The following is a 24,524-nucleotide window of genomic DNA, read 5'->3' on the forward strand; positions in this document are numbered from 1 at the left end:
CAATCAAAACATCGATGTATCGTTTTCAACCTTACAATTCGTTTTGTTTTGGTCATGGGTAATCGTGGGTCATCAACACCATAAAATGTCTATGATCACCACAGAGTACTTTTTACTTATACGGGTATCACTGTCTCATCCGTCATCCGTCATCAATCGTCACGTAAAAAATTCAGTGCTATTTCTTTTGTTGTTTGAGTGAACGTTGTTCTAAATAAACTTTTTTAAATTGAAATCAATCAGCGTGCAAGTTTTAAACAGTATTATAAACTTTTAAATCATTATTGTTAAATGGCAATTTCGTATTCTATGTAATTTGATGGCTATGAAATCATAACAATCATAACATTTTATTTCTCAACAAAGCTTTTATGGGAATCATTCTTAAAGCGGTAAGTTTCATTTATTAATTTATTTTGTAGAAATATTGCAAACCAGATACATACACACACCAAGTTATTTGCCTTGGCATACATTTTATGCAGCATAAGACAAACACGTTGAGGATTTGCTATTAAAAGTTTTTACGATTGCCTATGTTTAAAATCATACTAGATAGTATAACTGGAATCAAGTTAAAAATCCAAAAGAACTGGATTCTTTTGGATTTCTAACTAGATCATACTGAACATGTTCTGAAAATGCGAAATTCAAAAGCGCTTTTATTAGTTAATCTATAATATTATTAAACTCAGGTACTTAATATCATAAAATATGTGAAAGTTTGCTGGCTTTTCACGGTCTATCCGTTCAACTGATTTTGACGAAATTTGGTAATTACAGAGATAGCTTGCATCCTAGGGAAGGAACTACTTTTTTCCCGAATAAGTGTCCCCACAAGATGTTTAAAAACCTAAATCTACACAGATAACAATGCGGGCATCATTTATTTAGTATAGAGAGTTTGTAGCCTGGAGTATTTTTTTTTTCAGGGAAAATTAAAGAAAGAATTTCCATGGGATTTGAAAAAAACCATAACTTAAGCTAACATAGTCGTAGGCATCATCTAGTAATTTATAATTGAAAGTAATTTGCTTTAGTTAATTTTTTTTTCTCTACGTGTTAAAAACTTCCTGCTTCCTTTGTTTGAGCTTTATCAATTTGACTGACTACCTAGATTTGATTTCCACATTCTAGAATTATAATGTAAACCTATTCTATAAAAACCGGTCAAGTACAAGTGGGACTCATACACAAAGGGTTCCATACCACCATACAAGACATACCTAACAATTTTATGCAGAACACTGCAAGTTAATGAAGGACTGTACTATCTATATGTGATAGTATATTCATTTTTTCATGAACACATTTTAATTTTTTTGTGATGTAACCACAAATTCACAGTTTTTGAATTTTTCCCTTTATCTGTGCTAAAAGATCGAACTACCTGCTAAATTTCATAATTCTAGGGAAGCTATAGGTTTTCTTTACACTTACGACAGACAGAAGGACAGATGGACAGACAGACAGACAGCCAACCAAGTGATCCTTTAAGGTTCCTTTTTCCTTTTGAGGTACAGAACCATAAAAATAGCTCACTACACTTGCATTGTGTTTATGATATTTTTCTTCTTTGTTGTAATATAAAAGAAAAGAAATTACACAAAATATACAAATACAGTGTGTCAGGACATGAACTAGCGATATTTTAAACACTTATATAACAGCTATTTTTAAGTACAAATGCACTCTAAACTTGGGCCCAATCCATTTCCTACCTGTGTGGCAGCTATTTTGGTATTTTTGTTGAAACATATATGAATAAAATCATATCTCTCAAAGTTTCAGTCTTACTGAGATAAAAATGGGCTTATTCAAAAAGCAACAATACTGTCCTATTGTCTACATTACAAAACAAAGTGTTCACATTTCCATAACTTTTGAAACAAAATAAGAAACTCGAAAAATATCGGAAAATTATGCAAATTCACAAATCATTGTAAATTACTGCAAAAACACTCCCAACAACCCTTTTACTTTTGAGAGATTTTGAGCTAAGCTACAATACAACATTTTATTTACAGCTGTATGTCTAATATTTTAAGAGCTATTGTTGTTTGAACATAGCGCATACGCAAGCAAAAAGGCAGTGAATGCCATATAAATGTTAACAAAGGCCTTTTTTTGCGTAAAGCACTCTGGAATTAGAAATTATATCTAATTCCAGAGTGCTTTTAGTAGTTGAGTAAGTATATATACTAGATATACTCCTTGAATATGCTGCCTTTAACATGGCCATTGGACCGTCCTTTAAACCAATTAAGTAAGTTGACTTTTAAATAAACAGTCCAAATATTTTGTATGCTAATGCTTCTATTCATATGCAACATTTGTGTCCATTTGTACAATTAGTGAAAAAGGAAATGTTTGTTAAGCCAATTTAAGCCTGTTGTGTGAATAAATTAATATTCACAGAACAGTTATAATAATTACTTAATATATACAGTAAGTATATACAGTAAATATATACATATAAAAAAACTTGTCCTGACTGAATGACTTACTGACTGACTAATCCATCAGCTCAAAGCTTAAACCACTGGGATTAGAAACTTGTTTTAATAGAAAGTTTCTTTTATGATGTAGGTACTCATTAAGACAGGATTTTTGGAAATTCCACCTTTAAGGGGTCAAATGAGGGGTGAAAGTTTCCATGAAAGTCTGTCAATTTTCAAATTATATTCTTGTATATGAGTTTGGGTTATCGGTTAAAAATAAAGAAATGTGTTTTGGGTTTTACGAAATTCAATCCCCTCACCAATTTGGAAAAAATCAACAGCTTATATAAACTAGGTAGGTAGTTAGTTCTTTATGAAAAAAAACTGTGCTAGATCCTTGATTAATTTTATTATTCTTTACTTATTAATTAACATTTAACACATTCTTTCCTCATGTAGTAGATACAATAATAGCAATCAATGTTCAATATACTTTAATTGTTGGAATCATTGACCCATGACTAACACGATAGTAACTCATACAAATGGACCTTACTGAGTAAGTAAAATAAGTTTTTGCAATCCAATGTATTTCTGCGAACCTCAGTGTGCTAGGAATAAATATGGACTTTGAACACACTGACATTAAATGTTGATTTAATAAAACACAAACTTTTATTTAAGGTAGGTAAGTAAGGTAGGTACCTAATATATTGCTTAGAATCTGAATTACTGATCTGGAAACCTAATTCGGAAACCGAACGTTTGCGGCCAAGCTTATAAGTAGAGAACATTTACTTGGTAGGTACTTAATATAGTTGTCAGTTGTTCTAAAAAACCAGTGGTATTTTTGATATTGATTGGATCGCGTTACTCCATCGACTTTCTATTGTCTTATGTTTTTAAACCAACTTACTATAAAATTATAGTAGGTACTTATTAAAGCTTCTATTTTTGCAATAAGTGAGTATCTAATCTACAGAGTTCGCAACTTACTCTTTCTCCTCTGATTTTAATCTGGTCAACCAACCGCCTATACCTATTTATATTCCATTTAAGGTCGAAACACCAAAGAAAAACACCTAAAAAAGTAGACAATAATAGCACATTTATATTAGTACCTATAGACTACAATATACATCCTCATTTGCCTATATGAACATAATATATAGCTAATGCAAACTATAAATAACACTCCGCGATTTCCATAATCGATTAACTTGTTTGATGGTTAAATATATTTTAGTGCCCTCATAAAAAGCGCCATTATTTGAGATTATTATTGTACTTATTTTTTACTACGATTGATGACGATAAATAGATACTACTAAATCTATATCTATACATATAATAAGATTGTAGAAAAGTGGTGTCTGTACAATGGAAATATATAAAAAAAGTAGCAGGGGTTGTTATTATATCGATGCCGAACCCGAAATTGTAATTAATTTTTTTTGTCTGTTTGTCTGTTTGACTGTTTGTCTGTTTGTCTGTGTGTTTGTGCACGCTAATATCAGAAACAGCTTATTCGATTTAGATACGGTTTTCACTAATATAGTAAGCTTCACTTAACATTTAGTGTTTATTTCATGTCAATCGGTTCATAAATAAAAAAGTTATGTCAATTTAAAGAATCACGCTGCCCGAAAAGTCACTATTCCACGCGAACGAAGTCGCGGGCACAGCTAGTATTTAAATATACCTATATAAGGAAAAGGTGACAGACTGATCTATCAACGCACAGCTCAAAACTTCTAGACGGATCGGGCTGAAAGGCATGCAGATAGCTATTATGACATAGACATCCGCTAAGAAAGGATTTTTGAAAATTCAATCCCTAAGGGGTTAAAATAGGGATTTGAAATTTTGTAGTCCACGTGGACAAAGTTGTCGTCGTGGACAAAGTTGTCGTCGGCAAGCTATAATAAATAAATCATAAAAATTATTGCCTTTAAGTTGATGATATTAATAAAAATAAATTGAAAAAGCATACAGAAATTTTAAAATAACGCCAATATAAAGCAGTTGGATAATTATTATTTTTATCTGGTGATAGTTTGTCGATTTCTATTCACATCATCTTGGTAACCGCTCGGTAACAAGATCTAATCTAACTGTAAGTAAATGTCAACACAAAGTGGGTTATAAAGCAAAAAAATCCATACGGACTACTAGCCCATGTGAGGAACGACGTGTTATTTTAATGGAGAAAGTTTTTCTAGAAACTAGGAGTCCTAGATTACCTGCGGATGCGTAGATAACTCGGTACAGTGAGTTCGTTTTAGGTTTTATAAAATATTATTTGTTCTAAAATCAGCTAGCAGAGATTGTGAGAAATGAAGTCGATTGACAATCTACCGTTTAATTATAATATAACTTGTGAGATTGTAATATCACGGCTTTGACAATATACTTGCGACATCTATAACAATAGGCGTCTTGACCAGAGGCGGCTCGTGAAAATTTTTCATGGGTGTTCACAAAAAAAAAATTGAAAATGTCTTACCTTCTAAATACTCACTTTGCTAGGTCACTTCTTTACTTTAATTGATTGATGCGCTAAAATAATAGTTTAAATACTAAATCAGTTGATGACTTAGAGTTCCTGTTTCAAGCGCCAGGGGTGGAAGATCCAAACACAAGTTACACAAGACACGGGGCACGGGAAACTAAATAATTTTACACACCACCATGGTGTATTAAATTTTAATTGTTCAGATTTAAAAACACGCGTGTAGCTCATAGTTGTCACGTTACATTTTTGTAGGCCGTGGTGGCCACCAGCTCATGTGCCTTTAGTTCGAAACGTCTCTCTAAAGTCTATTCACTTTTTTTCATAAAAAAAACACATAATATTGTTCCATTTTAACAATAAATAACTCAACAAATAACGCACATTTTTTTTAAATTATTAAATGCCTTAAATGCTACCTAATTATAATCCGCCTTCGCGCGCAAAGTGACTATGAGGTCAGAGGTGATACGACGCCGGCGATGATTCAGTTTCACGAATGTTTGTTTACATAAAGTCGGCAACGTCGCATTTTTGACCACTCTGCTTGACGTGATCCCTGAGGATTGTTTTTAATTTCTAAGCTACGAACTCTACGAGCTGGCAACGTAGCGCGGAGCGGCGCACCATATTTAGCTAATTTCTCATACAAAATCTTTTGTTTCACGCGTCGGAGCTTGCCGAGATTTCCCTTTCGCACTCCTTGAGTTCGGTACTGTTGGTTGTATGGAGATTTGTTTCATAGGAGCGATATTGCTAGCGCTCCTATTCAGCTGTAGTCAGTGCAAACACAAGTTTGCCTAGTTAAATGCGAACTAATTATTTATAGGTAGGACACGTGAAATAATGTGTCACGATAACCAACTAAGTACAAATTAATATTTGTATATTGATTAGAATATTGATAATAATATTGATTAAAAACACATTTTTCTATAACTTTTGTGGGGGTGCGCTGCACCAGCGCTCCTTAGGAGGAGCCGCCTGTGGTCTTGACCATAGTTACGAATTGGTTTTCTATTTAAGCAATCTATCACACACGTCTTTCTTAGTACTTCGATAGTCAAGCAAACTTCACGTGATATTATGCAAGATTATCAAGCTATTTTTTGATAAAAAGTTTTCTTATTTATTACTTACTCGACGACAATCGCCGGCCGAAATCTATTTGATTGCTAATAATTGTATTGTTGAGAGATTAGAGCTTCACAATGAAACAAATATTTTATACAGATATGACAAATATCTTTGTTTTACATATCGAATTTTATCAACATATGAAATTCGAGTAAGTAAAACAAAATACGTAGCACGTGTAAAATGGTGTGAATTAGACAATGAGCCGAGATAAAGCTAGAAAGAAGAAAAATAACGACTCTGCCTCTGTGACTACTGAATATTATGCACAGGTAACACAGGACGCAGAAGACGAATAAGAAATTGCTAAGAAGGTCATATTATATTCTAGATTTAGTCAAAACTTTACACTAGGACTATAGATAGCGTCTGCTAAGGTTTTTGCCTCAGATATATTTCTTCTGGTCGCGGCTTGACGTAACAAAATAAATATTATTCCATAAATGGCAAAAAATCTGAACTCTTGTTTGCTATGACACTCAATACGTAAGTCGTAACGCCCCAAGAGCACACTCGCCAAGTTGGCTTTGGTCGAACGAATCTTCAACGTGTGGAGATTTTCCAAAAAAAAAAAAACCTGCCGCAACTACTGGTGAAATTGAAGTGTACGAAATTGACTTGCACGGGTAGGTTAATGTATTCTTCATGTACCTACTACCTACCGCACTATGCATCTGTTCAAAGTTCTGACATCATCTCGGTCATTGCCCTGTTATGTTTTTTTACCACTGTAATTATTATATTTTGTATTGAAAAAAATACATGTTACAAGATGTCTGTTAAGCGGGTCGAATTCCAGTGATATTCCACTAGTGTTTTTTATTAACTATTTGAAGTGTCCGTAGCAACTGAATTTTAGAATGCATTGTGTAGGCCAAACAGAATGTAGAATATTACCACTTAAGTAGGTAGGTAGGAAGAAAGATCAGTGAGTATGAAGTTTGGATTATGGTGGAGTGAAGTTTGGATAACAGGTAATAAAGGTGTAAAAAAATCTTACGTCAAAGTATAAAGTCTTTTTTTATATTTTCTTCGGAATAGTATAAGACAATACGCAGAGAAACTATCAGCTTTTATGAAATAGGTTTAGTTCAAAAGTCAAACTTCATTCTTCTTAAAATCAATGCCATGTGGCTTGGTTCATTTTGGCATAACAATGGATCAATGCTGATTATGCTGCAGACAATTCCTTGTTTTCAGATATCAAAATAATAGAAATTAGCAGAGAGAGGAGAAAAAATTCGTACATGCTTGTTGTTCGAATCGTGTTTGCGACTACGAGCCGTTATATCACGTATTTACTGTCCGTCTTTGTTAGTGTGTAAAATGTAGGTGAAGGCAAGTTATCCTATTATGGTAATATCATGGTCTTTTCTCGTTGAAATGTTTCTTTTTAGGGTTCCGTACCTCAAAAGGAAAAACGGAACCCTTATAGGATCACTTTGTTGCCTGTCTGTATGTCTGTCTGTCCGTCCGTCGTGTCTGTCAAGAAACCTATAGGGTACTTCCCGTTGACCTAGAATCATGAAATTTGGCAAGTAGGTAGGTCTTTTAGTACAAATACAGGAATAAATCTGAAAAGCGCGAATTTGTGGTTACATGATGTAAAAAAAAAATTAAAATGTGTTTCAATTTTCAAAGATAACTATACCAAGTAGGGTATCATATGAAAGGACTTTACCTGTACATTCTAAAACTGATTTTTATTTATTTTTATGTATAATAGTTTTTGAGGTATCGTGCAAAACGTTGAAAAAATTACCTGAGTACGGAACCCTCAGTGCGCGAGTCTAACTCGCACTTGGCCGGTTTTTATTGCATAATGAGTAGGTACCTACACTACAGATAATATTACCGTGCCTACACCTACATGCTTTCTTTTCTAAGTTACATATAAATATTGAAATAATAGACTCCCTAACTGACAAAGTTCACATTGGGCTACATTCTAATCATAGATTTATTTATCAGTTGCCCAATAAAATAAGTATGTTCTTATTTATTTTATGAATTGCCTTCTGTTTAACAAATTGTCTTTGTCCAATTTATTCAATTTGTTAATATAGGTTTAAATTATTGTTGTCTAGATATTTGCAGAACTTAAAATACCACTTAGGTACTTTAAGTTCTGCAAAAAACCGTATCTGTTTCTGTACCTATTAGAGAACGTAGAACAACGAACAGACGAACAGTTGCTGTTTGCTGTTATAACGTGAATGCCTTTGTGTATTACCAAGTATTGCAACTGTACAAGTTTCGTTATACGTCCGGTAAAAATTTGTTTCGTTGCATACGTATTTTGCGTGGAAATATGTCGATCCCGAGAGCTATTATGCTTATTTATTATGATAATTTAAACGCTCGAATCTCTAAAAATAGTATAATTTTTAAGGATTCGTACCTAAAGGGTGCCAACGGGACCATATTACTAAGAATACGCTGTCCGTCTGTCCGTCCATCCGTCCATCTGTCTATCAGCGCGCTGTATCTTGTGAGAAGATAGTGCTGCAAAATTAAAAAAAAAAAACAGTGTTATTTCTTATAATGATGGTGTGGGGACCCTTCGAGTCCGGGTTAGCGCGCGGACTGTGCGGTTCGGAGCGTCCCCACCCCGATTGCCATCTCGACCTGTCGCGTATTATACTTATTACTAAAGGTGCCCACGCACTTGAACTGAACTGTAACTGAACTGCGTACCGCGTAGCGCGTCACTGCCGTGCGTCGCGGCTGGAGAGAATATTGTGCGGGGCGCTGCCGCGACGCGCAGTTCAGCTGCAGTTCAGTTCAAGTGCGTGGGCACCTTTATCAATGTTTTAGTTAGGGTTGGTCATATTCTGTAAATGAATTGAACAAGGATAATATAGAAGTACCTATTCTAAGAAGCATAATATTGTAAAGAACTTCATAAGTACTTTATTTATTTTATAAAAGGCACCTTTGATAATTTTTTTTGCGCGAAATAACGAAGTAGGTAGTTACTTATATTTAGAGGCATACAAAAGTAGGTTGATAGTGATACCTATTGTGTTACGCTAAATCTGCAAAAAACGCCTACTATTGTTGACTACGTATAGGAATGTGTTTTGTAAGCGGAGTTTTCCACATTTTATTTTGCACAGCAAAACAGCGTCGAGACGAAGGTACCTATATAAGGACGTAGATAGGTATTAGGTATTATGTAATATTATGTTCCTGCCTAGAGCCTAGAGCATACGAAATTGGTTTCATTGTTAACTCATTATACCTACCTACGTTTCATTATGTTACTTATACGACGCGACTTCGTTCCCATGGAGTCTGTCTGTTTGTCTTCCTTACTATTGGGTACTTCCCGTTCACCTAGAACATGAACTTCGACTTCGTCCACGTGGATTTAGGTTATTTAAGAATCCCGTGGGATCTCTTTGATTTGTTAGGACAAAAAGTAGCCTGTCTTTATATGGGATGCAAGCTATCTCTGTATCAACTTGCGTCAAAAACGGTTAAACTTGGGCCGTGAAAAGTTAGTAGACGGACAGACACACTTTTGCATTTTAATATAAGTATGGATAGAATCAAAAGTTGCAATCCCATTTGCATAGTGTGTCTTAGTGGGTAAAATTATGGGTCTGTTTCACAACCGCCAGATAAACTTAGATATTTTGACAGATTCCAAATAACAAAATTTATCAAAACGTCAAATTTGTTCATTTGATAAAGTTTATCTGGCAGTTGTGAAACCAGCTCTATTGTACCTACTGAGTGGACCACAGAAATCCATTTATATCTATGGAGTGGACAAAAGAGTATTGTTGATCGGTGCCGATATCTTGTCTGTCGCCAGTAATAACTCATGATTACATTAACACTCGTCACTGAGGCGACTGCGAGTCGTTGATCTCAGAGGGAATATGCAAAAACAAGTTAGCGGTGGTTATGATAGGTAGGTGGTTATACATGTAGATAGGTACTCAGTGATAAGTTTTTGTGGGTTGACCTCGCGATTGATGCGTCGCAAGTCGCACGTGCTCGCAGAATTTTGCATGCACGTGTTTCTAGCGTGATCTCCAGTGTGATTTACGTATTTATTGACACGATTCCCATGACAATTCGAAGTCCAACAAGGTTTCGATCTAATTTACAGTCAATTTACTCTTCAAAACAATTTTGGTAACTAGGTAAGTACAATCAGAAACGGTTACCCAACAGCCCAAATCGATATTTGGGTAGGTACCTCTACCTACTCAAAGATTACCGAGTATCAGAACAGCATCGTCGATCTGATAGAATCGTTCTCCATGTGTGAGGGTGAATCTACAGCATTATGATAGCATTCAATTTCAACAGAAGGGTACATCAGTGCTCGATACCTACTGTTTCAGTCGCCTCTATCACAAATTATGATAAAGCAATAATTTATATAGTCCCGTAACCCGTTGCCTTAGAAACGTCTAGCCCTCTATGGCCTTGCTCTTTCTCCTCTCGTCGTTTTATCCAAAGAATAGGTAGGTTAGGTATAGTTCTTGTACTGGTTTTTACACTCCATGGTCTTTTGTCCAGCTGCAGCACCTCCACATCGCATGATATCGTCTGTCCACCTTATCTATCAATGTATCGTCTTGCGGTGCCGTGCGGGGGGTTCATTCCAGCACCTGCCCGGCTAGCATAGGCAGTAGATAAAAATTATATCCCCGATTATATCCACTGATTTGTATGACATCAGTGGATATAATCGGGGGATATAATTTTTATCTACTGCCCATGCTAGCCGGGCTGGGGAGTTTTGGGACTCTACTATACCTAGACCTATCTATTAATTAATCTATGCTCCAACGTCCATCTGTTTTTCTTGCCATTTTATATCATGGTTATAGAACAGTACATACTCCGTGTTGTATCTACTCTTTCAGAACTGAAAATAAAATTTCAGTCATTCTAATCTGTGCCTGTCTAAAATAAGTTTTAAAACAATGTTACTGGGTCGTTTTTTTTTGCAAAAAATGCAGCGTAGCACAATTTTTCGCTCGTTGAATAACTACCTACTCCCAGCGGTATGTTCAAACTTCATACATCAAACAATGGTAGGTACAATCAACAATGTTTTATTTTGTATCGGAATTCGGCACGCTGCTGATAACTCTGCAGTGTCTGATTGGTTTAAACTCTAAACGGTATTAGTTCATTACAATTTGTCAAATAAGAACAACATAAGAAAGACATAACATTATATTCGTTATGCAATTCACGGTAAAGTCATTACGACATAAAGGAATAATCATCAGTACAATGTACAATAGTTTTATATTTTTATAAGTACCTACCTATTTTATCAAAACGTATTTTTATGTCGTTATAGCTGCTTAGGGACGTAATTTATTTGTTACTAAGGGCCAACGCATACAGACAAAGTGGAGCGAGGGCGATTTTTTTTATAACTACTTAAAAATTCATCTTTATTACTTACACAGTTTCAGTTATCAAAAAAATTTGGGGTCCTCTCCACTCCTTCAGTGTGCGTTGCAGCTAAATGAATATTGAAGAATATGAATATGAATATTGAAGAATTGAAAATTTCAAGACACTTTCGGAGAACAGGGTCAGTAGGTTAATTTTCTATAACGGAAATTCTCATTGTTAACGCTGACGCGGTGGCGAAATGTTCGATGACGTTGATACTGACCTATTTAATAAGTATTTCTATGGTAAATACAATGATAAAAGTTTCAGAGAATAACACGAGAGTAAATTGATAATAATTTTAATTGAAGTGACCGAAGTACAATAAATGTCTCATTGTAGCGATCAGTTTTAACCTTGTGTAACTACGGATACGTTTGTCACAAAGGCCCGTAGAATGAAATGGGCAACAGTTTTTGAGTTTATGCAACCACTCCTAAATGTAAATGTTACTCATATGAATCATTCTACAGAATATTCGGTATCCGAGTAAATGGTTCTCGGCACAAAGAATTTTACTTGAAAGCAAACGTCATCATATATTTTGTAAACGAAGTAGGCATTTAGCAAGTAACTAGTATTTAGGTCCCTCTAAGTAGATACCCTTACCTAGGATAGAATAAGATAGAAGGAAACAATAAATATTACTATTAAATTAAGTGTTTAGTGCTAAATAAAATAACACAGTTACAGTTTCACCCAAACATTTAAAGAATGATTATGATAATGTTCTTCACTAATAATAGCTCTTTTTGTTACAGATCACTAGGTGACAAAGGGCAAAATGACGGTGGAGAAGAGCAAAGGGACGGAGAAGATGCTGCCGCCGGCGACGCGGAAGGTCGCACCTGACGGCGGTTGGGCGTGGATGGTGTGTTTAGGAGTGAGCTTAGTCAATGTAAGTATTGCGGCTTGTTTATAAACAAAACTCTTTGTCTATTCGTACTCAGTAGGTGACAAAGGGCAAAATGATGGTAGAGAAGATCAAAAAGATGGAGAAGATTCTGTCGCTGGTGACGCGGAAGATCGTACCTGACGGTGCCGGTGGTTGGGTGTGGATATAAGACAAGAAATCGTTGTCTACTCGTACTCTCAGCAGGTGTCAAAGGGCAAAATGACGGTGGAGAAGAAGCAAAAGGATGGAGAAGATGCCGCTGGCGACACTGAAGGTCATACCTGACGATGGTTTGGCGTAGATATAAGCAAAAAATCTTTATCTACTCGTACTCTCAGTAGCAAAAACAAAGGGCAAAATGACGGTGGAGGAGAAGCAAAGGAACAGAGAAGTACTGCCGGCGACGGGCAAGCTCGCAACTGATGGTGGTTGGGCGTGGATGGTATGTCTAGGACTGAAGTTAGTTTTCAGACTTTTACGAGTTTGAATGATGTGTGATTGAGAATAGATTTCAAAATTCAAATCAGTAAAAGTAAAACGCCACTTCGACCGTTGTGGTGTTATTCGTAGGATACGACGAGATATTCCTTATCTTCTTATATCATTCGTACATGAGTATTTATTCATCCAAGTCGTACATGTAGAAAAAAAACTTATCGAGATCAGACATGTTCTGAAAACGTTTCTATTGTATTGTAGTCTAAGTTTCTGTCATATTGGGGCAGTAACAATAGCTCAACTAATAATCTAATAATTGCTAATTTGTATCTGAATTTTAAAAAAACTAGTTACGCTGCCTCACCCAGAGGCGCCACATTTTCCATTTTTGACAATCGAGATATTAACTTTTAGCAGCCTCAATTTACCCCAAATCGAGGCTGCTTAAATGCATACGAAACTGTAGATGAGTGATGTTTTAGAAGTTATTTTATAATGTGATGGGGGACTACTATTAGTAGAAGATAAAATAAGTATTAAAATGTGTGATAGGCGTACAATATGTATGTTTATTATTCATAACACTTGAATAACTTATATAAATTGCTTGTACGTTATTATCTATATTCTTCTATAAGGATTTACGTTAGGTCAAGGTCAAAGGTAGGCATAGTGGTAATATTACAGCTTATAATAATAAATCGGCTTTATCGAGCATCCTGTTTTCGGTTACTCCGTTTTTTTTGGCCTAAGCGGTGCTTGATTATGAAGGGTACCTATTGGGTATAGTATTTTTAACCCCCGACCCAAAAAGAGGGGTGCTATAAGTTTGATGTGTGTATCTGTGTATCTGTCTGTGGCATCGTAGCGCCTAAACGAATGAACCGATTTTAATTTAGTTTTTTTTTGGTTGAAAGGTGGCTTGATCGAGAGTGTTCTTGGATGATAGCTAACTATCATCCAAGAAAATCGGTTCAGCCGTTTGAAAGTTATCAGCTTTTTTCTAGTTACTGTGACCTTCACTTGTCGGGGGTGTTATAAAATTTTAATTTACACTTGTTACCAGTAATATGTCCGCGATTTTTACTTAGTTTCTAAAATATATTCTATAAACTAGCTGTGCCCGCGACTTCGTTCACGTGGAATAGTGACTTTTCGCGCTTTATATAGCCACGGACGCTCAGGCGCGAGGCGCCGTGATTCTTTAAATTGACATAACTTTTTTATTTATGAACCGATTGACATGAAATAAACACTAAATCCTAAGTGAAGCTTACTACAATATATTAGTGAAAACCGTATCTAAATCGAATAAGCCGTTTCTGAGATTAGCGTGCACAAACACACAGACAAACAGACAAACAGACAAACAGACAAAAAAAAAATTAATTACAATTTCGGGTTCGGCATCGATATAATAACAACCCCTGCTACTTTTTTTTTATATATTTCCATTGTACAGACACCACTTTTCTACAAATTTATTATATGTATAGATATATAGTTGTATACGATTTTGTAATGTCTGCGGCTGTTCTTTGATATTTATGGCGCGTATTCTTACAGCTCCCGTATAAGGAAGGATGGAATCTTCCACGATTTTGTGTACGCTTTGGCATGTTTCCATACATACTTGTACTGGTTATCTCATTATACAAAGTACATGATGTACAGTATCACCATGACTTATACGTTTCAGTTGTTATTCTAAGAACACTTGTGAATATTCCCTAGTACCTATGTTTCCTTTAATTGTATTGCCACTTAAGTATGCGTTATGTTAATAGTAATCATGTAGAATATACCCGATACTTCATTCTTCGTTGTATGTTCTTTGGTTTTCAAGAAAGAAATAAAAAATATCTAAGAGTTTATGTTGTTTGATGCAAAATTTAGCCAGCCAGTTTCAAATTCCTACTTTTATGCGCAGCGTTTTACGAGTAATCACGTGTCGTACTTTCTTTGTACTATGATTTTACGAACCAATTCTCTCTATGAAATTACCTATATGAACATAGCTGATTTTCATAACATTTTTAAGTGGCTTTACCTTGGTTGCATTCATTTTACTACAATATTTTCCAAAAGTTTAACCTTTTCTGTATATTCTTAGAAATAAGTACAGAAAGTTTCAGTTTCAAAACTGCCTTACCCCTTCCAGGTTAGCCCGCTTCCATCTTAGACTGCATCATCACTTACCACCAGGTGAGGTGGCAGTCAAGGGCTAACTTGTATGTGGATAACAAAAAAAGATTACGAGAGCGTGACTATTGTGAGTTATCTCAACTGGTCCTTGACTATCAGAGTAAGAACGAACAGTTACTTATATGAAATATCTAGCGGTCACATGCTCTTGTCTTGAGTGACACAATTATTGCCGGCTATGGCTTCAATATCGTTTTGATTACATTTATATAGCTTCAACTTTCATGATTGCCTTCTGAATTTTGTGCACTGATGAGCGAGAAAGTGTTATAGTTTCCCCCTCAAATCGTCAATTTTTGATAAAAAAAAAATAAGGGCCCCTCGCTTTGCTAAGGCTGTAAACAATCGGATGGATCGGAAATTTTGTGTAAACGGCAAAAATATGCAAAATAAAAAGGTACACCTTTTCGTTGTGAATAAGTGGATTCAAGTCATAAACTAACAAAATAATTTGTACCTACATACTGGAGAGGTGCATTTAAGCATTAAAAGGTTGTTTGTATTTTAAATTGAATAATATTCAATTCAAGTAAAAAATATTGATATTCTTTTAGCAAGGGCGTCCTCCCACGCAGACTTACGTAGGTATACCAAATACTGTGTCCATAATAAAGACTATGCTGAAGACACGTAATTTCGATGTCTATTTGAAGGCAGTGGGGGTTAGTTGTTACGTAGTTTTATTATTATTCAAGTAATTGATAAAATGTTGTAAATTTCATTTCTTTAACTACAATACAACAATTTATTAATAGTTGAAGATGAGTTTGATAACAAAGCAAAAAAATGTCCATTCCAATTTAGATTACTTTTATTTAACTAAAATTGTTATCAAGATAGAGTATCCCGTAAGAAAAAATAATTAATGAAAGATATAGAATAGATATAGATATTATATAGATGATACTATGATAGATAATGCAAGAAGGAAATATTAATTTAGGGAAATATAGAAATATATATTTTTCAAAGCGGCATCATTTCTATTTTCCCGCGTTCTATCTCCCTGCGACCGTACCTCTTCCTTTTTATTCACCTTTTATATTTATTCACCTTAAAGGTTAACAGCTGAGGTGTCTAAAGAGGCATTAATTTTCTCGTTTACATCACTGTTGACTGTATCTTCAAACTACTTTTTTTCTGTTTCCAGTTCTCAACACGTTCCCTCGAGCCCTCCTTCGGTCTTCTCTTCAAAGATCTATTAGATGACCTAGGAGTCCACACCACCGGCGCAGCAGTCATCGCCAGTACACTGGACTGTGTAGTGAATTTCTCCGGCTTCTTCGTGGGCCCCGTCATAAAGACCTTCTCGTATAGAAAGGTCTGCTTCGTTGGCTCCGTGATATGTGCCCTTGGTCTCCTCTTCACCGCACCTGCGAACAGCATGGCCCATATTTTGGCCACGTACAGTATATTAGGAGGTAAGTTTGATCAAATAGGTAAGGTTTTGGTTCCGACCTATCATTCGACTTTTGGGGTGCATTCCAATTAGCCGCGCGACAGCAGAAGGGTTGTGAGGTTGCTCGCTGCAGATTATCAGAAATATTTTGTCAGAAAACTAATGCATGTATGACAACCGTCGACGATCTAGTGCAGAATGTATGGAGAGAATTTTCCGTCACTTTGATCTACGCTTTTGGACTTCCGGTGGGCGTGCAACCGGCGAGCATCAGAGGTGGACGTTCGACCCGAAAAATTTATGCGGGATAGTACCAAATGTATAAGCAGAGTATTTATTAAATCTGGGTTTTCAGTCAGGGTAAGCTAATTGTAAGGAAATCTAAAACCGTGCCGAAAAAATGTTTTTTTTTTTTTAACTGTAAATCTAAATGATGTGAGTAATATCAGGCGGTAGGATTCTGGTAGAAGAGTAGGTAAGTATAAGTTATAAGGTCACACAGACATTATAGGTAGGTATATACTTGCATATTTCGTGACGTCATTTTTTGCCAAAGTAGCACAATGAGGGAATCTGTTTGTGCAAGAAACTTGCAACGATAAAAATGATAAGGTTGCATGAAGTAGAAAGTTTCGCAATAAAAACTCAAAACAAGTAATAAAATCACAAAGCAGTAAAAACAAAAGTGTTCTCAGCAGACTATAGGTACATACAACGTCCTAAGTGGTTCTAATATAATTAACTCGTTTGTGATACTTGGAGATCGCGTGCCGTAGATGCTTTATTGAAGCTAAACTGTTTATTTAGTAAATGATGCCAGAGACTTTATTCGCGTGGATAAAGGGTTTAGAAAATTTTGTGGCAACGCCGATTTTCCGGGATAAAAAAGTATCCTATGCCCATTTCTACAATGAAAGCTATCTCTGTAGTAAACATAAAAATTGGTTAAACGGATGGGCCTTTAATAATCCCATGGGAACTCCGTCTCCGGGATGCAAGCTTCTCTGTAACAAACCTTATTGGATGGACCGAGAACAGGTAACAGACAGACAGACACACTAAGTATGTGTAAGTAAGGAATATGGATATGCGTTCTTCATTACGATTTTTAGGATTCGTTTAGGGGTTGTTTTGAAATTTGTGATTCGTTTTGTGTAATTCATCATCATCATCATCATCAGCCTGTGGAAGTCCACTGTTGGACATAGGCCTTCCCTATAGAGCGCCACCACACCCGGTCCTCAGCCTTCCTCATCCAGCCCCATATTTGTGTAATTGTTGATGGTGAATTATTACGCTTCATCCTATTTTGTAATCACTGTACTCGATATTGGCTAGTAGATATTTGCAGTGCCAAATCATGGAATCAATCCCTCCGCACTACGTATGTACGGGTGGCATGCGTGCGCTGCGTATGTGTGCGTTAGTACGTGCGAGCGTGCGTGTGTCACTTTCGTAAGATTGGCAGATAAAATAAACATTTTTTTTTGAGAAAGTAGGTAATTTCCTTCTCGTCATACCTATTTCTGGTTTTACCATAATTGATTTTACCATAATTATTTTCTTATTGGAACCGGCTATGACTCACGAGTACCTAATTAACTCATATTTCCACATCAGTTGTTACTGTTACATCACTGCAACATTATGCTGTCCTCAGAAACCGCAAGATTTGCAGACAGCTTGGCTCCGGGCCTTTACTTTGCATATCAATGTATAGAAACTAGTATAAGTAGACATCACTTTAGATCAGTTTAGTACAAATGTTTTAGATAACCTAGTATTAACTTAGGTATTAGTATGTATGTAGTAGGCATTTTAATAAGAACAAGATATCGAGTGGATCAATGATGCGGAAATTGAAAATACGATATTTCTTACATTGATTTTTACGCTATGAAATGAATCGAGTAAGTACATATTTTAGTCTTTCAAATCGAATCCGGCAGGTAACTATCCATTGAGTTACCTAATTAATTCAAAAAGTGTTATTCCAATATTGCAAGGTCTATTTTATGATAAACGTTTATTTTTAACCCCGCCTCAAAAAAAGGGGTGTTATAAGTTTGACGTGTGTACCTGTGTATCCGTGTATCTGTCTGTGGCATCGTAGCTTCTAAACTAACTAACCGATTTTAATTTAGTTTTTTTTTTGTTTGAAAGGTGCCTTGATCGAGAGTGTTCTAAGCTAAATTCCAAGAAAATCGGTTCAGCCGTTTGAAAGTTATAAGCTCTTTTCTAGTTACTGTAACTTTCACTTGTCGGGTGTGTTATAAATTTTTAGTTTACACTTGTTTGCTAAAATGTTCAAAACGACAGCTATCTAACGATAATTAAATACCACATGCTTATCTCTGTCGCGAAACGATATCAGGGCAATATGTCATTTGAAAAAAAATTATAGTGATTTATTAACTACATGCATATCGTTATATTCTCATATGAGTGAAAAGACGTGTCTACTCTTTCTTGGAGATGTTTCCATTGAGATTTTGTGTCATGGGAAGTTGTCTTCTTAATACCTCAGAGACTTGTTTTATTACTTCCTGGCTTAAAATTATTTACTAATATTTTATTGATTTAACAATTATAATATGAATAATATTACATGAGGAAACAGTTGTACATCTTCCATTTTCCTTATGCTCCGGAAATCTATGAATTATGCATCACCTACACCTATAACCATTATAATATTACAGAGACAGCGTTAACTAGAATTGTATTCTTAGCTTGGCCTTAAGGAAAATTGCTGATTGCCTCTCAAGCGGTAGGTTATCTAGGTTCGTTCTGCAAACAAACGTGTTGAAATTCTTATCTCATTGATACTGGAACTTTAACCCGCTACTCTCGCGCTCGGGTTGGGAGGTCAACAAATTCTGAAACATACATGTACATAGGTATATAAAAAGAAATGGACTAAGAGCCAGCTTGTTCCAGACCTTCGTTGTTTTATAAAAGCTGAAAGTTTCTCTGCGTATTGTCCCCAACAAACTGAGGAACGATCAGCGACTATGAACTATCTTTCAAAGCCACCATGATCCAAACTTTATAGACGCTGTGTGTAGTGTTATACGCAGATAAACTTTTGGCTTTAAAATAACGATAGTCCGGCACGCGCTGGCTATCTCTCTCTAAAACTGACTGACAGACATCAATGTAAAACTGACGGCAAAATTGGTGTGGCACTTCAAAAAACCACCAAACAAGAGAAGGAGATTGGACTTTCATAAGCTCATTTTTTTATCTTTTGACGAATAATTGGTATTCATCAAAAAAAAAAAGAAATATCTCGGGTTTTATAGTGGATCAAAGTTGGATTAAGTAATTAGGTACCTACATGTTATGTATGGTATGTTTTTTTGAAATGTAAAATTTTGTCTCAATCAAATAAGCAGATTAACTTAGTATGTATGCAGTAGTATAGTGATAACTAACTTGATATTTACGAGTATATGGTTGATATGACGTGGTACCTTCAAAATAAGATATTAAAGATTAGCCTATTTATTATATTGAATAAATGCCTAAGATCTATAGGTTTTTATTATAGATAAGTATTAAATACAGATATGAAAAGATCATATATTATATGATAATGATAATATCAAGTGGTATGCGGTCTTGACATAGAAACAATAATTGTCCTCATTTTTTTATGCAAGCTATTGAAAGGTAGAGGTACTTAGTAGATTAGAAGATCTTCAGAGATTGCAATCTTGTTGATATCAAGGTTTTTTACTTTGTACTAGATAATTTTTATAGCTAAGCTTCGTTGAAAAATGATAAAGTAATAGGTAAGAAGGTAATTACAGTAAATTGATTTACAAGATTCTAGTAACTAAAAAAGTCAAACTTGCTTATATGGAGTTTAGTTACAATTATTGCTTACCCTGACTAAAATCTATAATTTAGTACACCACACATGTAAAATTCAGTTTAACGAGCCCCATTTCGTGGTCTTCAGTATGGCTAAAAAGTGCTTGTGTACTAGCCCGATCTGAATTCTGAGTCCGAGAAAATATGCCCCGAAACTAACAAACAACCTCATATTCCGAGTCGGGTCAGAGGCTGTCATTAGCGCATGGATTTAGTACAAAGTTTTCCTAATTTGTATCATGCCAATGCACAAGCGCTCTGATTCTGTTAACAAAATATGTAAAATGTATCCTTATCTTGGGTTAAGACTACCTTAATTATGTATTCTTTACTCTGTGAAAATGCAATGAGTTCCATCCAAGTTTTAGCCCTTATTCAAACGAGAGCTTTTTTATCGCGCACTGTTGTATTCAACGCAACGCCGGGTTTAATGCAACGCTTTTTTAACGCTCGTGTGAATTAGGGCTTACTAAAGCCATAGGCTGCTGGATTAAAAAAAATCGTTTTATTCTTTTTTCATCTGTCATACTATTTTCTATTCCAGGGTTTGGAGTGGGTCTCGCATCGTCATCGTCATTCGTTTCACTCAACCACTACTTCTCAAAGAAGCGTGGGCAGGCTGTCGGTCTGTCCATGGCTGGGACGGGCTTCGGCCTCATGGTCATGCCTCAGCTGGTCAAAATTTTGCTCGGAGAGTACGGATTTAGGTGGACGGTGGTGATCTTGGGAGGTATCGCCTTCCATGCTGTTTTGGGATCGTGTTTACTGCAGCCAGTGAAACGGCATCTTATAGATGAACCCGTGGATTGTGAGATGCAACTTGTAAAGGTTAGTTTATTCAAGTTTTTAGTACACAGCTACTGGTGCCTCATTCTTTATGTAGTAGTTAAAAATCATCAAAAACTTTTGGTAAGTAATTTGGATTCAAGTCATTTGGAATATTGCCTTCTTATATCTACACTGATGAAGATTGATGAGTCAAAGCGAGTTCGTAATCTAACTGGCTTGCATTATTGTCTATAATTTAACTATAGGAGTATCTACTACAAATAATTTGTAGTTGGTACGCAATTTAATGAAAAGGACCTGAGAATATTGCAAAAATACATTGCATTGCATTTGAACATTTTCTCGTTTATTTACCGTACATTATCATCAAACGATTTTAGATTTTTTTGTTTGTAGGAAATGGAGTGTATCCACGAAAGCGACGAAGAAGCAGATGACAAGTTCGAGATAAATCCCCTCGTAACGCATCCCATGCCAAAGCTAACCAAACAGCGATCCCACGGGAACAATATGAACCATCCATCCGTGAGGACGGTCGGCCTTCCGAGAGCAAAAACCTGTGACAAACCGTTGCAAGAGTTCGAAATTAATGCCAAATTGGGTACAGGGTTGACAACTGCCGCTTCAGTGGCCGCCATGCAGAGAGTGACCTCTACTAGCAGTATGAGCGAGGAGGCTAGAAAGAGAAAAGTATCTGTGATATCGAATATATCTAATATGGACTTCACTGGAAGTTATTTTCAGCTGTATCTTGATGTAAGTACAAGTACTATATATTAAACTTTGTTTTACAAATAATTGCTTACAATAATACACGTACATTACCAAGCAAGTAAACACGCACGCAAACATGCTCAATACACGTGCACAAACGCATATTACCAAGCATGTAAACATGCATGCAAACATGCTTGCATACGTTCGCAAACACGCACATTACCAAGCATTTAATCACGCACGCAAACATGCTCGCATACACGTTCGCAAACTAGCACGCAAGCGAATACGTAAAAAGTACGCACATCAAAATTTATTCTGCTTCTAGTTAAAGATAATAGAGCTGTTAGTTTTAAAAATCAAAATAATTATAGTTTTCCTTTCTAGACGGCAGAAGATGATGCTTTACAAATGAAGGCTTTTAAAAAAGCAGCGCATATGGAAGAGAAAAAGAAGCTAGGCTGCTTTAAAAAATTTATAAGCCTTATGGACTTAGATCTGTTGAAAGATTGGTCCTTTTTGAACCTTTTACTTGGGCTGTCACTATTTTGGAGCGGGGAGCTTCAGTTTAGGATGTTGACGCCATTCTTTATAAGAAGTTTAGGTTATAATATGAACGACACGGCGTTTTGCCTGTCTATAACTGCCATATCTGATATTGGTGTGCGGTTGGTGTTGCCGCCGATTTTTGATAGAACTAATATAACTAAGAAGATGGTGTTCTTCGTGTCAAGTTTTTTCTTGGCCGCGACGAGATCAGGTGAGCTTAATTTTCATACGCGTAACACAATTGAGCAACTGGCAAACAGATATGAACTAGTCCGCGAAATTAAAGTTTACAGGATAGCGGAAAAACTGAGACTATGATAGTATCGGACTATAATATGGTTTAGTTGGAAAATGCCAGCTTTCAATTATTATTATTAGTCTCCCACATCACTAGGCTGTGTTTTATATTTTCGTAAGGTCTAAAAACAGTCAAAAGAATATAAAATAAAATAAAAATGATTGTGTGCTTTTGATTTCCTGCTTTCCAAAGTTTATTTCTAACACTTATTCACTTATTTCTTTATATCACAAATTTTTTGATTTTTATCAGTGCTTATAATAGCTTCACATATTATGTCCGATTAATATACACTTGCAGATCTATTATAGGTATATTAATATAAATTTATTTATTGCAGTACTAGCTGAACAGACAGACTGGATCCCGCTTATGATATGGCTGTCAATATGCGGGTTCTTCCGAGGCATGTGCCTCAGCAATTTTACCCTCACCATATCGGAGTACTGCCCCTTGGAAAAGCTACCCGCGGCTTTTGGCCTCCATATGGTTAGCAAGGGGGTCTTGGTTGTGCTCATTGGACCACTCATTGGTAAGATATTTTTTAACCACCAACCCAAAAAGAGGGATGTTATAAGTTGGACGTGTGTATCTGTGTATATGTGTGTTTGTGTATCTGTCTGTATTTTTTTAATATTTTTATTTATTTAAAGGTTTACTAGCGATTTAACATATAAACTTAATAACTATAGTAAATACATTGATTTTTCTACCATGCCTAACTATGTTAAATCATTTAATGTAAAGAGAGAAATGACGAGCAAAAATGCTCATCTGGTGTCCTCATAAAGTGATTACCACCGCTCATTAATTTTATAAACGAATGAGAAATATTTGTAACAGTTACTGGAGTAATCAGGATTATTTTTTTCAGGTTACGTTAGAGACTACACCGGTAGCTTTGCTACTTGCATCCACGTTCAAAACGCGATGATCATGTCATGCGTACTAGTTTGGGGAATTGAATACGTTCTGGCGTTCACCAGACGGCGTAAAGTGGTACAAATATAGTACTTGCTGTACTTAGTGCAAGGTTGTACTCTAATGATTGCTCTAATAAGCAATCTACAGTTGATCGCAATCGCAAACTGGAGGCGTACCTTAATAGCCGTATGAACTACACGCGTGGAACAACGTATTCAGTTCTGAAATTGTGAACGATGTCAGTAGCATTAGTCGGTCGCATCGGCCGTGCCAAAGAAATACGTGTGGCGTTAGCAACAGTAGCCGTTTCTATTCGGCGTCAGTCATTCTGAAAATATTAATCGAATTTGCAGTTCTTACGCCTCTTGAAGTCACCTCGATATTTGCGATCAGCTTAAGACAAACATCTCAAAGACATTCGAAATGCTTTGTTATAATAGTTGTTTGTACTAAAATTTAGCACATCGTAGGTACAATACCCGTCTCATAAAACTGAATAAAGGTGCAAACTCATTACTAAGTTGCGGTGTGCGGTGGCACGACAGAATTCAGTCAGTTAGTTATACATGAAGACGTGGCGCTCTGTTACTCTGACTCAAAGAATCGCCCGATTGGTCGATTTCCGCGCTAGATTGCGTTGCGACACGACACAGTAATGTGTCTGCACCTTTAGTGGGCGGTACGTGTTAACTTATCCATAAGATTATACTTTATCCAGTGATGTTTAGTTTGCTATATTATTTTTGTGTAATATTCGAATTTATAGTGCTTTTAATGCAAACCAAATGACAGTAGTATTTTAATTTTATATATGTTATTATTATATTTACTCGATTCTACTTACTATAATTGATATTATGAGTCGCTGTAAATTCTTATCGAAATTCTAACTAAAAACATCATTT

The 24,524-nt window shown here is 35.8% G+C and overlaps 1 protein-coding gene across 1 annotated transcript; it reads left to right on the forward strand.

Moving 5' to 3' along the window:
* Positions 1-140: 140 nt before the first annotated feature.
* Positions 141-23,973, forward strand: LOC123866214. The gene is made up of 8 exons (XM_045907641.1): positions 141-392; positions 12,288-12,424; positions 16,215-16,485; positions 20,887-21,170; positions 21,528-21,887; positions 22,236-22,608; positions 23,036-23,227; positions 23,570-23,973. Exons 2-8 carry the CDS (start codon positions 12,311-12,313, stop codon positions 23,704-23,706), a joined length of 1,731 nt encoding a protein of 576 aa, XP_045763597.1. The 5' UTR covers positions 141-392; positions 12,288-12,310; the 3' UTR covers positions 23,707-23,973.
* The last annotated feature ends 551 nt before the right edge of the window (positions 23,974-24,524 follow it).

The sequence above is a fragment of the Maniola jurtina genome, chromosome 6 (genome assembly GCF_905333055.1).
Source record: "Maniola jurtina chromosome 6, ilManJurt1.1, whole genome shotgun sequence".
Taxonomy (NCBI): domain Eukaryota; kingdom Metazoa; phylum Arthropoda; class Insecta; order Lepidoptera; family Nymphalidae; genus Maniola; species Maniola jurtina.